Source organism: Onychostoma macrolepis, chromosome 12 (genome assembly GCF_012432095.1).
Source record: "Onychostoma macrolepis isolate SWU-2019 chromosome 12, ASM1243209v1, whole genome shotgun sequence".
Taxonomy (NCBI): domain Eukaryota; kingdom Metazoa; phylum Chordata; class Actinopteri; order Cypriniformes; family Cyprinidae; genus Onychostoma; species Onychostoma macrolepis.
In genome coordinates this window covers 26,427,140-26,441,212 of record NC_081166.1, presented here as the reverse complement: position 1 = coordinate 26,441,212, position 14,073 = coordinate 26,427,140, and the positions used below count along the sequence as shown (strand labels likewise).

Here is a 14,073-nt window from a genome sequence, read left to right as displayed (position 1 = left end):
ATTGTGAATAAAATATTGGCTCATGTGATTTTAAATTCTTTTAGTTTTCATTTTATTCAAATTTTAAAAAACATCCCAACATTTCCGGAATTCGGGATGTAATTAAAAATACTGAAGACTTTTTAAATTAAGATTCAATGGTAATAAAACACTCTACAAATACATTCACTCTGTGTCAGAAATCAAATTCAGGCTCGTTGTGAACAGTTGTGAATGTTCCTCTTCTCAGGGTCTCTGTCGATGGGGCTGAAGGCCTGGATGGCCGAGGGACGCTTGGGTTCTCAGAGCGATCGCGCCCCTGCCCCGTCCCCCTGGACCCTCCCGCTGCTGTGGAACTGGAAGCTGCATAAATGAGTCCAGACCCAGAGCAGCACCTGTAGTGTTCACTACTCTCACGCGAGTGCGATGCAGTCCAGCCTGATGGCCGCTTGAGCTCGTCCCGTGCAGAACACGGTGGCCTGGGTGAGTTGGGCTTGTTGATGTGTTGAGGACAGCTTCAGTCACTTCAGTACGTCACCGGATGTCAGATGAAGGCAGTTTCTCCTCACTTCTATACTTCTTTTCCTTTTTTAACAGTACTGTAAGTGAATGCATTTGTATGCATTTCAATTTTTATTTATGGTTTTGCACATTACCTTGAAGTTCAGCTGTTTTGAAAGCTTTCTTTAATACTTTATTTACATCCCTTTTTTTGGATTTGCTGAAATGAAATCAAGCAGAATAATGCTCCCAGCACGTTAATGTAACATTATCCTTTTTTGTTTTTTAGAAGCAAAATTATTGACTTCCAAACTTTGATTTCTTTTATGAATGTAAATATGGCGATTTGTTTAGAGTTCACAGCAAATGCGCACAAGATGTTTAGAAAGATGGAAGGCAGATTTGTTCTGCATATTTTAGCAGCTAATTTAATTTGATGGCTTTCATTGCACACGTCCTGCACTGCATTTTAATGACAAACAGCAAAAAAAATAAATAAATGCAAGATGTTGAGCGGTACTTTTCTGTAAACTGCCACGAATCTATTTACAGTATTACAAAAACAAGCATTTGAAGAAATGTCACTTTTAAATGTTTTTTTTAAAAAGTATGTGTTACTGATTTATTTCTTTATTTTATTATAGCTCGTAATTTTTTTATTTTATAATTTTGTCTTTTTGCACTTTTTTTGTTTTAATTTCTCCCTTTGCAGCTGCAGTGCAAATATTTATCTGAAAATATTTTTTTTTCTTGCATTTATGGAGAGCTCGACATCTTCGCTGGCACTGTAGTGCTTGTTTTGGAATATTTTAATTTAAAATCAATACTTTAAGAGGTATATGTCCCATATGACCTCTGTAATTATTGAATGCCAGTTCCCTTTTTTGTGTTAAATTAAATTTAGCTATAATATGATTTCTAAACTCACTGCATAGCAGTTGAATCACCTAAAGCAGACCTGCTTTCCTTTTTTTTTTTTTTACTTTAAGTGGTCCATTTTCTTTCTTGAAGTGAAATCTTTGATAATTTATTAAACGTTATAGCCCAGGTTGGCTGTACTTTTCCAGATGTGTACATATGAACAAGAGTACATAATTATGAAATCTGCATTAATTTATTTGTAAGGGCATGAATGTTCCTCCAGCCTGTTCGTACTGTATTAATGTATAATGTTTGTATTTTTGTAATTTAGATTTTTAGCACTGTCTTCAGAGATATTAAATATTTTGACATTTAAGTGAATGTAGGCACCATTGAAGTGTATTTTATTTGTGGTCCACTACAGCATTATGTCCTTTAATATCTTTTCAGTGTATATTTCCCATCACTTTGTTTTGAACAAGCAAGTGTTTAGTGTGACACAATGCTGTTATTTTAGTTCATTGATAATTAATCTAAGAACTTCTGTCTGTTTGGAGTTTAAAACATGTTGAACTTACTAGTGATGGTTTTCAGCACACACAAAGCTCTATAGGAATGTATCATCAATATTGGGTTATTTGTTTACTTGAAACCACTGAATCAACCGCATTCATCAATAAATAGTGTTGAAAAATCCATGTTTGGTGAAACTGCTACTTTTCCATCAGTGCCCATGATAAACTCAAAGACTCTGCTGCTATCTTGGAGCATTTATTTTTACACAAACGGATACAAAACAGCTTTTCAGCTCTTAATTTAGTCATTCATGTTTCCTGCTGTGTGTGTTGTGACGTGAAGTCTAGACTCGTCTGCTCGCTCTCGTTTTGAAGAGCAGCATCGATCAGCGGCTTCAGCTCAGAATCTAAAAATGCTTCACCGATTGTGAAATGTTCCTGCAACACAAGCGGAACAAATATTTAGAAGATAAAACTACACGACAGAACTATTTAAAGCTTTGTTAGTTTGATGGAAAGAAGACCTTTTTCTTTGAGGGCGGTCCTGCAACAGGAGGGTTGAAGCTCATGTCTTTAACACTGTAGTCTTCAAACAGCTGCACTGGAGTCCTGAGAAATACAATGAAAAATCGTCATATTCATCTTCATCAAAATGAACCACTGAGAAAGAGGCGGTTGTCTCTGTACCTTCTGCTGAGCTCCATGCTGAGAGCCCCTGACCCTTCACTAGGGGCGCCTTTCATCAGATGAGCTGCAAACTTCCTCACCATAGGGTGATAGTGTCTCTGAAAGAACAGCACAGATTACAACCTGTAGTACTCATATCACTGATATACTGTTTAAGCTTTGTTAACATTTTGAATTTGATATTTTTACTTTAATTGTAGTTTGTGTTTTAAAATATCCTTTTTGATTTTTAGTTTCAATTTAGAGCTTGAATATTTTTATGGTTTTAATTTTACCAATAATGACCCTGATTACACCAAATAAATTAGTATAATTTGAAAACAGTTGCTGCTATTTGAATCAGGAATGCAACTGACTAGTTGTTTTTCTAGGTTTTTCATTAAAGTTTATTTGAGCTTTAATATTTTAAGAGCACATTGTTGAATTAATGTGGTTTTAATTATAATTATTATTATTTTTTTAAAGTAATAATCAACTTGAGTTAAACATGTTTTTGAAAGCACCATACACAGTAACAAATCCTGAACCATAAGTATTTTGTTTCAGTTTATATGAGTTTACTTTATTTTGAGAAACATACTTTACCACATTTAAAAGCATATCATTGCACCTTTAACTCTACTACATTTAAAAAAAAAACAATATTGAAAATTTATTTCAAAATGAAAAAAAAAAAAAGATGCAATAATGATGTTCAGTTTAGTTCACAAATCGGACTGAAGGATTCATTCATGAACTGGACTGATCTGACTGCATTTGTTCAAGAGGGAACAACTGACTGATTCAATGATTTGGTGAAAGCGAATCTCCAGTCACTGAAATGTTCACGTCTGACTCAAAACAAGAACCAGGAAAATGTAGTACTTTTGTACTCGAAATCATGTAAAACTGAAAAGGAGTATTTATTACTAATGATATTCCATTAGGGTATTTGTATTTTGATTTGTGCACTTCGTCTACCAATCATACACTAGGGGTGTAACGATGTACGAATTCGCGGTTGAACGATTCACGGGCATTTTCCAAATGGAAGTGATCATCCCTATCCCCTTGGAGTGGGGACTTGGGAGTGAGCAGGGCACGTGCGTGTCATTATGTATTTGTTTGGAATGCACTTGGTGAAGGGAGCGTAATTTCCTCATTATCTTCAGCTGGGATGTTCCCGTGACAGCGCAGCACGGTGTGCGTCAGCAGATTCGCTGGCGGACAACCGCATAAAAAAAAAAATACATTTCATAATTTAAAAAGTTTTATATATATTATTTTTTTATATATTATATAGCATATTTTAAAAACTTTTTAAAATATAAAATGTATGTTTATTTGCAAGAGTTATGCTAACAACAATAAAAAGACTATTGACATTTAAACAGCGACATCTGCTGACGCACACCGTGCTGCGCTGTCACGGGAACATCCCAGCTGAAGATGAGGAAATTGCGCTCCCTTCACCAAGTGCATTCCAAACAACGAAATAATGACACGCACGTGCCCTGCTCACTCCCAAGTCCCCACTCCAAGGGGATAGGGATGATCACTTCCATTTGGAAAATGCCCGTGAATCGTTCAACCGCGATTCGTACATCCTTACACCCCTATCATACACCATATTTTCTGGAGTATATTTTGTTTTTTAACATCAAGCATGCAAAATGTGGGAGATTTTCTATTTTTTTTTTTTGTATAGTGCAATTTCCACAATGCCTTATATTCAGTTTTGCTTCAAATAAATTCATTTAGCCTTGCCATTATAATTTATGTTTGTTTTATACTTGTATTATTATATTTTTTGCATACCTGTTCTGAATAGCATTAAATCTGAAGAACTTTGTTGAGGTATGAGAGAAAATAAATGTTTATAATGTCTATAAATGTTTCATGTTATTTTACGAGCATTTTACATTATTTCTGAATGTAATAATAAAATGTGATTTTTTTCCTAACTTACAGTAAGGTGCAACAAAATTTTCCATTTAATTATAATATAACATGTGACCCTGGACCACAAACCAGTCTTACGTCGCTGGGGTATATTTGTAGCAATAGCCAAAAATACATTGTATGGGTCAAAATGATCGATTCTTCTTTTATGCCAAAAATCATTAGGATATTAAGTAAAGATCATGTTCCATGAAGATATTTTGTAAATTTCTTACCGTAAATATATCAAAATGTTTGATAAGTAATATGCATTGCTAAGAACTTCATTTGGACAACTTTAAATGGCGATTTTCTCTGTATTTAAATTTTTTTGCACCCTCAGATTCCAGATTTTCAAATAGTTGCATCTCGGCCGAATATTGCCCTATCATAACAAACCATACATCAAATGGAAAGCTTATTTATTCAGCTTTCAGATGATGCAGAAATCTAAATTTTGAAAAATTGACACTTAAAGACTGGTTTTGTGGTCCAGGGTCACATATAATGTTCTGTTTTAATCTGGTTGTCAGTGATTGAGTGAGTGATACCTTGAGTAAGTGAAGCTCCCACAGTGACGTGTTCTGAGGGTTGCAGTACTCAGGCACATCCAGCTCTGGCAGATACACACCACTGCCCTGCATTTCATTATCCAGCAGGATGTCGCACTTAGGGAAGGTCTACAGAAAAAACAACACACACACAAATAACTCATACATTCAGCTCAGAACGCACGAATGTGAAGGAGGAGCAGCAGCACTGGCTCACATGCATCAGCGTCCTGTTGGCCGCGAGGATGCCCACACTGGAGTCAGGCAGCAGGTGCAGACTGAGCGTGCTCAGTCTCTTCAGGAAGCCCTGTGCCCTCTGCAGAGTCACCTGCTTCCTGCGTTTGGTCAGCATGACGTCCAGACACTGCAGCACGATCGCCGTGTTCTCGTTCGTTCCTCCTGCAGCCCATCCAAGACAACAGTCATTTCCATCCAAAACAATCGTGTGAAAAATTGGAATATTGCATAAAACCTTTACGAATCCCATCTCACTTCCTGAGAAACTGACGCAGAGAAGCAGTCATAAAAGGCTGCTGCAATTGGAAAACCCTGTGAATCTTTTTTTTCCTACATTATTTATTTGCACAGATGAAACACAGCAACAAATGCAATCATGCAAAACAAGTCTGGGAAATAATTATATTAATGAATAAAAAAAAAAATAATCAAATTATTTGAATGACGTTTTTATAAAACATTTATGACAAAATTGTGAAATGGGTTCTTACAATTCTGCATTTATATTACAATTCTGAGTTTAAATCTCAAAATTCAGTTTTTTATTTTCTGTTTCTTCCACAGACTTTGGCTCAGTCATTTCAGAGTGACTAAAACAATATTTTAGACAGTACGCAGAGATTAGTCAACTACACTATAAAGCCTTAATTTGTGGAAGGGTAAATAAATAAATTTTAAGACCTTTTAAGAAACCCTGATAATCTATCAAATGGGTCTCGCAGTTGGATTTGGGCGTCTAATTCTTAAAAATAAATGTCCTGGACACCACAGTGATGTTCTCGCTCATATTAAATAACCCAGTGTCACTACATGTGCAGAACAAAGAGACACCAGAGAGCTCACCTGCGTGCAGCGTCAGCAGCGTTTTGTATAAGTGGTTGTAGAATTTCAAAGGGTCGATGTTGAGGACGTCACCTGTTGCAAACAGAGATGTATTTTAGCTCGGCGAGGGCGAGACGTTTGCGAAACCAGAGCTGTGGCGGCACTGACCTTGTCCTGAGAGGATGTGGAAGGATGTGAGGATGCAGTGAAGGCTCTCGCGATACGTCAGATCCTGAGAGAAGGAAAACACTGAGATGTTAATGCGTGAAATGTGACGTGAAGCAGGCGCTCCGGGTAGAAACACTTACACCTGATGTGATGAGGCCGTACAGCACCGCCAACAAATCATCGAAGAACTCCAGGTTTATCAAATGAGCAAACCTGCAGGAAACAGTTTGAACCACGTTATTCAAGAACACAGAGGAATACTGTAATAACACTGTAATAAAGCAGTTACACACATCGTGTGAATCTTACTTTGCGAGACCTTCTAAAACGGAGGACAGTAAGATGGACTTCCGAGCTTTCTTCAGTATTCTGAAGTAGATGAGGAACACAATGTTCAGCGTCTCTGTGTGCTGGAATCAAACGATGGACGAAAGTGAAGGTTCTGCAATAGCACATTCATACATTAAATGGAACGAGCTCTTCATCGACTGGAGTAAGACTCACCAGTTTGATTTTCTTCTCCTTGCTGTCTGATGCCTCAGCTTCTAGTAGCTCTTTCTGTAGCTTCTCCTCTGCCTTCTTCCACTGTTAAGGACAAGACAATTTGATCAAGGTCTCAAAACAGAAGAAATGATGTGTACCAGTTATCCAGCAGAAGTGTATAAATAAGCATTTCAGAAAATTCTTTATATAAAGACAGATTTCATTAACAAACCTATGTTCCTACTTTACAAAAATACTACTGATTAACAGCTAACTGTATGAAAGTATAAAAATATACTACTGTTTAAAAGTTTGTGGTCAGCAAGACTTAAAAAAAAAAAAAAAGGAAATTAATACTTTAATTTAGCAATGCAAGGCTGCATTAAATTACACTAAAGTAACAGTAAAGACATTCATAACATAAAAAAATTATATTTCAAATAATGGTTGTTCATTTCAATTCATTCTGACAACAAATGCATCATGAAAAATATAACATTTCCACAAAAATATTAAGCAGCACAATTGTTTTCAACATTGATAATAGTAAAAAATGTTTATTGAGCAGCAAATCAGCATTTTAGAATGATTTCTGAGGGATCATGTGACACTGAAGACCGATGAAATGATGCTAAAAATGAAGCTTTGCATCACAGGAATGAGTTATCATTTAAAATATATTCAAATAGAAAACGGTTATTTTAAATTGTAATTTTATTTCACAATATTACTGTTTTTACTGTATTTTTCAACAAATAAATGCAGCCTTGGTGAGCAGAAGAGACTACTTATTGATCCCTAAATTTTGAAAGGTAGTGTATATATACCAGTGAACACTGACTAATATCACTGAACAACTTCAAATCATGCCATTAATGTAAAATAACATTAAGCCCAGTTCAAACCTTCCGCTGCATTCTGGACAAATTTGTCCGCTTCTCCTTGAAGGACATGAACTTCTTTTTTGGCGCAGTATCATCTGTATCTTTCTTCATTTCCACTTCTTTTATTCTCAGACAGAGAAGACAGTTCAGCACCTGTGCATTCACAGCACAACACACAACACACAGTTATAAAAATAAAAAAAATTCAGCCATTCAAAACATCTGCATCAAGATGCCATAAATCATCATAACTTAACGCATGGCTAAAGTCACAGTTTAACAACGATACTGAGAGCCTTGCAGATTTTGTTTGACGTGAGCCAATAAAATCAGAGAATTTATCAGAAGTGCAATATATATATATATATATATTTTATTTTTTATTTTTTTTATTTGTGTTGCAAATACAAAACTCTAGACCATTGTTAATAAAGCTAACAAAAACTAAAACCATAAAAACATATCATTACTTGAAATAAATACTTTTTAAAGTTTTAAAAATTAAATAATAGAAATGAATAAAATACAGAAAAAAATCAAATAAAATAAAAACCTTAAACTTATTTTAGCTAGTTTCCAAGCCAACATCTTGTTTTCATTTGGTTTAAGTGAAATTAAATAACTAAAATTATGAAAACAATAAAAATAACAAAAACATTATTAAAAGTATTAATAATAAATCTATGCTAATAAGAACTCTATAAAATATCATTTTTATATGTATATGTACCTATATAATAAAATGATGACTACTAATGATGACACTAACCAAAAAATAATAAATCTGACCATGTTCTTTAATTGAAGTTTTAAAAAGCATTTCAATCAAATAATTCTCTGTAATGAATGTTTATGGCATGTACATTTTGCCTGTTTGTTCTGTCATCATTGACAGACGAGTACTGTCATTGACAGCACAGTATGATGGTTGTACCTGAGGTTTGACGTTGTAGTTCCTGCCCTTGACCACGCCTGAGATGACCTTCACCACCGCTAATGAGGCCTGACCCATTTTATCCTGCTTCAGCAGTTTGCCGACGGCTTCACAACACATCTCAGACACCTGAGCGCAAAATGACAACATCTAAATGATGAGCAAAGCTCCAAATGTTGAGTCTTTCCATCAAATATGGCAAGCAGACTGACCTTCCTGACGGGGTCGCTCATCAGAGGCACCACCATGACTACGATGTTGTTGTGGAAATTGAAGTGTGGCAGAGCTACCAGGAGATCACAGATGCACCTGATGGCCACTTCAGCAAGACCTTTATAACTCTGAAGAGACACGGCCTGACTTCTCTTCTGCTTCTTCTGCTTCCAGTCTGAAACAGCATCAGATCAGGTGCTCGTGATGAGAACGAATGGGCTGATGGGAAGGAAAGAGCACAGAGCACTTGATGTACCTTTGACTGTCTGTTCCAGATCTTCCAAGTAAAACTTATACTGGCTGACGAGACCCTCCTCGAACTCCCTCAGCTGCAGCGTCTCTTTTTTCACCTGGAGAAGAACGGAAAATGCTTAAATGGGTCACATGATACACTTATTTCTTGCATTTTAATATTGTTATTTTCTTTTGGGTCCACGTATCCAAAGAGTTCACTTCTGATGAGCATTTTTCACTCTCGCTGTTAAAAACAAACAGGTCAGTTTTTTCTGCTGTGCTTTTATGTATGTAAACGCTGCCTTCTCAGACTGAAATAATCATAACCTTTTAAAAATAAAACTTCAGTCCAATTCTAATACAAAGAAACAGCATATCATTTGGCAGATTCATCCATATTATACTCTAAGAATTAGAGTCTATCCTGCTTTATCATCCAGGACATCTGCGGTTTTTAAAATCATATTGAAGACTTTTAAGACGTGCACAAATAAATTTAATACTGTATAACAAAACCAATCAATCTAAAAAACAAACAAAACTTGTCGGATTCTTACAAAATGGTAACTGCAAATGTAAAATTCATAATCATTTAACATATACATATGCAATGTTAGTATATGTAGTGTAATATATCAATACATGCATATTAGAGATTGATTGATATTGGATTTTGCCCATACAATAATCATTTGTTTAAAGAAAGATTTCTATATAACCACATAATAGTGTTCAATAATAGCAGCACAGGAAAAAGCCTCAAGGGTTTGCATTGAGCTAAATGCTAAATACAGCTTATTGTGGACCCACAAATATCAATAATAACCAGAAAAAGCATTTGACGGACAATGTGGGACATTTAATTATAAACAAGGCCGAAATACAGCAGGACTCTTATTTTGAAATGCCAATGCTTTAAAATTTCTAGCTGCTCACTCAGAAAGAGATTAAAAATATGCATTTTTACAACCAAGTACAATATAAACACCATAAAGTAAAGAATGTAATTCATCAGCAGTAGTTCATAAGCAATAGTTTGAATGTGCAATAGTGCTGCGGTCACATTTACTTCATTAAATCATCACAATTAAATCATTAATAATTTCCTTTTTTTCTTCTCCAAATTTAAGACCTCCTAAAACCATCATTTGAGATATTTTTTATGTTTTTATTACTTTTTAAGCACACGTGGGAGCCCAAAATGTATTTACGTGTCTTCCCTCAGAAATCCAAGCATTTCTGGGTTGTTCTTGCAGCTCCGTTTCAAGAAAAGCTGTTTTGGACTAAAGCTGAAGTTGCTCTAATAGCTTCAACATGTTTTCATAGGGCACTGAACTCTTTTATGCACAAAGGTGAAGGGAAATCAAATTTAACAGTGGGGCACTGCACCTTTGTGGCTTTCTCCTCTTCCGTCAGCGGTCGGATTCGATATGACGGCACAACGTCCTTAAACACCTCCAGGAGGGACACCATGACTAGCTTTCTGACCGTGACGGCGACGCATGGGTCCGTCTCCATCAGCATGGCCCTCAACTCCTTCAGCCTCTTGATCTGAAACACGTGAGGAACGTCATCATACATGTGACGACAATACAGATCAAATCCAGAAGATCGGTCTTACATTGACATGTGGATCTGCGAGTATCGCAGACGACAGACTTGCGATGCGCAGTTTCTTCTCCGTCAGTCTCTGAGTGCGAAGCTCTAGCTGCTCCCGAGGAGTTAACAGTGGAACGCTCTCGGGTTCCTCCTCTGATAAAATAGATCATCAAAAAGCACACGGAGAATCATTTAAAAAATACGTTTAATATCTACAGAAGTATATTTAAAATGGTTCATACACTTTAAGATTTTTAAATGTTTATTAAAGCAATCTCTAAAAGGCGGAATTTAATTATTAAAGAATCTGTAAAAACAGTAATATTGTGAAATATTATTACAACTTAAAATAACAGTTTTCTATTTGAAAATGTAATTTATTGTCTTCAGTGTCACATGATCCTTCAGAAGTCATTCTAATATGCTGAGCATTTGTTGTTATTATATTTTTGTAGAAACCATAATTCATTTTTCAGGATTCTTCGTTGAATAGAAATTTCAGAAGCATTTGTTTGAGACAGAAATATTTTGTGACATTATAAATGTCTTTTGACTGATTTAATGCATCTTTGCTAAGCAGAAGAGTTATGGGTAAAAATGGTATGGTAGTCAGGGAGTTTGTGGGTTGATTAAAAGCTAATAATAAGTAAAATCATAAAATTGTAGAACGATCAAGAAATATTTGATCAGTTTACCTGCATGTCATGTAACCAATAACAGACATCAGAGAACCATGAACATGCAAAATTATGTTGCTAAATTATCAAAATATTACCTTCAAATCTGAAATATTTTGCGTCAAAGGATTTCTCCTAAAACATTACATGGCAACAAAACTACTACAGCGCTTTCTTAAACACACCCTTGAGATTAAAGAAAATTCAAGGTTGCATTTGAAAACCCACACCAACCTTTTATTAACTGGTCGATTGGTTCCTCCTCTTCCTCTGCCTCCGGCACAACTAGAGGAAACAATCAGACGGTTAATCTCAAATCCTCCTCAGCATTCACTGAACGTCCTGTGATAACACACACCGGGTTTCTCCATGGTCTGAGGGATCAGGCCGCGCTTGTCTTTGATGGGCAGCAGATGAATGAGCTCTTTCTCTTCCTCCTGCTGCATCTTCCTGGGCATCTTCTCATACTGCTCCACCGGCTGCTCGGACTTGCGCTTTTTGGCATGTACTGGAGCGCTACAAAAGACAAGAGGAGGAAAAATGATCACAACAGACAATATCAGCGGATGACTGTGTATAGAGTCTACAGAAAAAGAAATGTCAAGTGATTAACAAGCGCCAAAGTGAGCTGCTGCTTACCAGGATGAGATGTCTCGAGTCAGAAAGGAAGCTTTCTTTGCCATGGCTTTGATCTGTTCGAGGTCATCCTCATCCATCATGTCTACGGGCAGAGACTCCAGGAACTCCTCCTCGTCCTCCTCTTCTTCCCCCTCTGTTATGATACATCAACATTACAAAGCTATCCTAATACACAGCACGAGAGTTCATATGCAACAGTTTCTCTCACCTGGTTTCTTCTTATAGCGCTCCAGGGGTTTGAGGGTCTTATGGGAGACATCTGTAATGGCTTGCCGAAGTTTCCTCTGTTCTTTGCGTTGTTTCTTAGCTGAGCTCTGTTGCTTAAACTGCCGATTCTTCAGCTTGTTTTCTAGCTTCAGATTGCTGGTTTTCAGTAATTTTCTGAAGCTAGGCTTCTTTTTCTTGTTCTTTTTGGAAGCCTTGTGTGAAAGACGCATAAATAGTGTATGCTACAATTATACATATAATTTCAACGTCTTTATATGACAGATGAAGCAAAACAGAATTCAGAGGCTGGCCTGCATTATATCATATGCCAAAATGTGATTTTGGTAACACTTTATTTTAGGGTCTCTTAACTAGTTGCTTATTAGCATGCGTATTACTAGAATATTAGCCATTTATTAGTAGTAATTAAACACATATTAATGCCTTATTCTACATGACCTTATTCTAAGTCCCTAATCCTACCCAATACCTAAACTTATCAACTACCTTACTAACTATTAATAAACAGCAAATTAGGACTTTATTGAGGGAAAAGTCGTACCACAAACAAAACTAAAACAATGAGAGGCTAACTATTAGTATATGATATGATATATGACATGTGATACGGGTTGACTAACATATTAGGGATAAAACTAGTATAGTATAATGAATAAAGCAGGGGTTGAAAAGTGTAGTTTGATAAAATACTGTAGGGATTACACTAGTACAGTATGATATACAGTAAAGGTTAGACTAGTATTGATACGCCAAAGTTTTGACTAATACATAAACATTGACATTCTCAAACACTCATTTAAATGTGAGAGAAGCAGAGAAACATGGCTAACAGAAGCTGGATTAATTACATATTAACTTACCGGGCCCATATTGATCTGTGATCCGACTCAACTATCGAAGACGTTTCAAATGTGTAAATCAGTTCAATCCAAAATAAAAATGGTAAGTATCCACTCTTCACACACGCACCACATGGACAGGAAGTAAACTACATGAATGGAGAGACAAACGTTACGTTGCCTTGGGCGCCACCTGCTGATCCGGAGGAACGAACACGCTAACTCTTAGATCAAAATAACAATTTTTATAAGTTGCTTCAAGTCGTTTATTTTAATTATTTCATTTATTTATTTTCATAAAGCAGCTGAAAAAATGGAATGGCTTAAAGCTCTCTGAATTACAAATTGCTATTTGGTTGATTACTTCAAATCGTTAAAAATGACTTACTGACTTGAAACTTACTGATTCTTGAGAAGTGGGACAAAACAGGGTGCAAAATTGAAAAATAAATAAATAAATAAAACCTTGTACTCAGACAAATGAAACTACATTTCTCATGTTAGCAGACAGATTACACTTTCACATGTGACCAACAATTCCATAACAGATATAAAATATCATGAAATATTATCAAAATATTCAACTGACGGAGTTGCCTGATTTTAGTCATTTTAACTATCAAATACATTGAGTCAATCCATTACTGTATTAAAACGAACACAACAACAAGTGAGTATGTTATGGTTTATAAAGCTTTTATTCAAGAGTCACATTTAACAAATGGAGTTCATGTAGCCATTTTTTTTTTTTTTCTGTTGATGCTAGATGCTAATGAACCCTGCTTCAGGAGAATACAATGATCTAAATATTTCAAATTTCCTCAGTAATTGGAAGGTGGTGTTGAGATATCATGGTTGTGACACAGGAAATATTAACATTAGGATTTAAAATATTTTAAATCTGCAGAGGAGAAACGTGGCGAGGGGGTCCTTTAGAGTGACAGCTGCCCCTGATATTCCCTGATTTTATTACATTTTAATGAATGTCTGACGGTGTTGACAAAATGTGGGGACGCAACTTTGAAACCTTATGAAACATGCATGTGTCACTAAAAAACAACCTTGCTTTGATATGAGATATTAAGCCTTGCTTTTGATAAAA

At 35.8% G+C, this 14,073-nt stretch overlaps 2 protein-coding genes across 8 annotated transcripts in view; one reads left to right on the top strand and one right to left on the bottom strand.

Moving 5' to 3' along the window:
- The window catches only part of plce1 (phospholipase C, epsilon 1), a 75,451-nt gene extending 73,414 nt beyond the window's left edge, over positions 1–2,037 (top strand). For all 7 annotated transcript variants that reach the window (XM_058793311.1, XM_058793312.1, XM_058793313.1 and 4 more), the window contains one exon: positions 230–2,037. The gene's annotated coding sequence lies outside the window, so the exon portion shown is untranslated. The remainder of the gene's footprint in view (positions 1–229) is intronic.
- noc3l (NOC3-like DNA replication regulator) lies at positions 2,018–13,149 on the bottom strand. The gene is made up of 21 exons (XM_058793319.1): positions 12,993–13,149; positions 12,113–12,323; positions 11,905–12,037; positions 11,624–11,781; positions 11,500–11,550; positions 10,611–10,741; positions 10,379–10,540; positions 9,012–9,105; positions 8,755–8,930; positions 8,543–8,671; positions 7,630–7,761; positions 6,746–6,826; positions 6,551–6,651; positions 6,382–6,454; positions 6,242–6,305; positions 6,095–6,166; positions 5,232–5,413; positions 5,015–5,143; positions 2,544–2,641; positions 2,381–2,465; positions 2,018–2,294 (listed from the first exon to the last, which is right to left on the bottom strand). The coding sequence occupies exons 1-21, from the start codon at positions 12,999–13,001 to the stop codon at positions 2,166–2,168; spliced, it is 2,400 nt and encodes a 799-aa protein (XP_058649302.1). The 5' UTR covers positions 13,002–13,149; the 3' UTR covers positions 2,018–2,165.
- Between the last annotated feature and the right edge of the window lie 924 nt (positions 13,150–14,073).

Excerpts from the sequence above, each read along its gene's own strand:
- noc3l (XM_058793319.1), bottom strand. Across the intron at positions 2,642-5,014 it reads GGGAGCTTCACTTACTCAAG|AGACACTATCACCCTATGGT; the intron begins GTATCACTCACT and ends CTGTTCTTTCAG. Across the intron at positions 2,466-2,543 it reads AGCATGGAGCTCAGCAGAAG|GACTCCAGTGCAGCTGTTTG; the intron begins GTACAGAGACAA and ends TGTATTTCTCAG.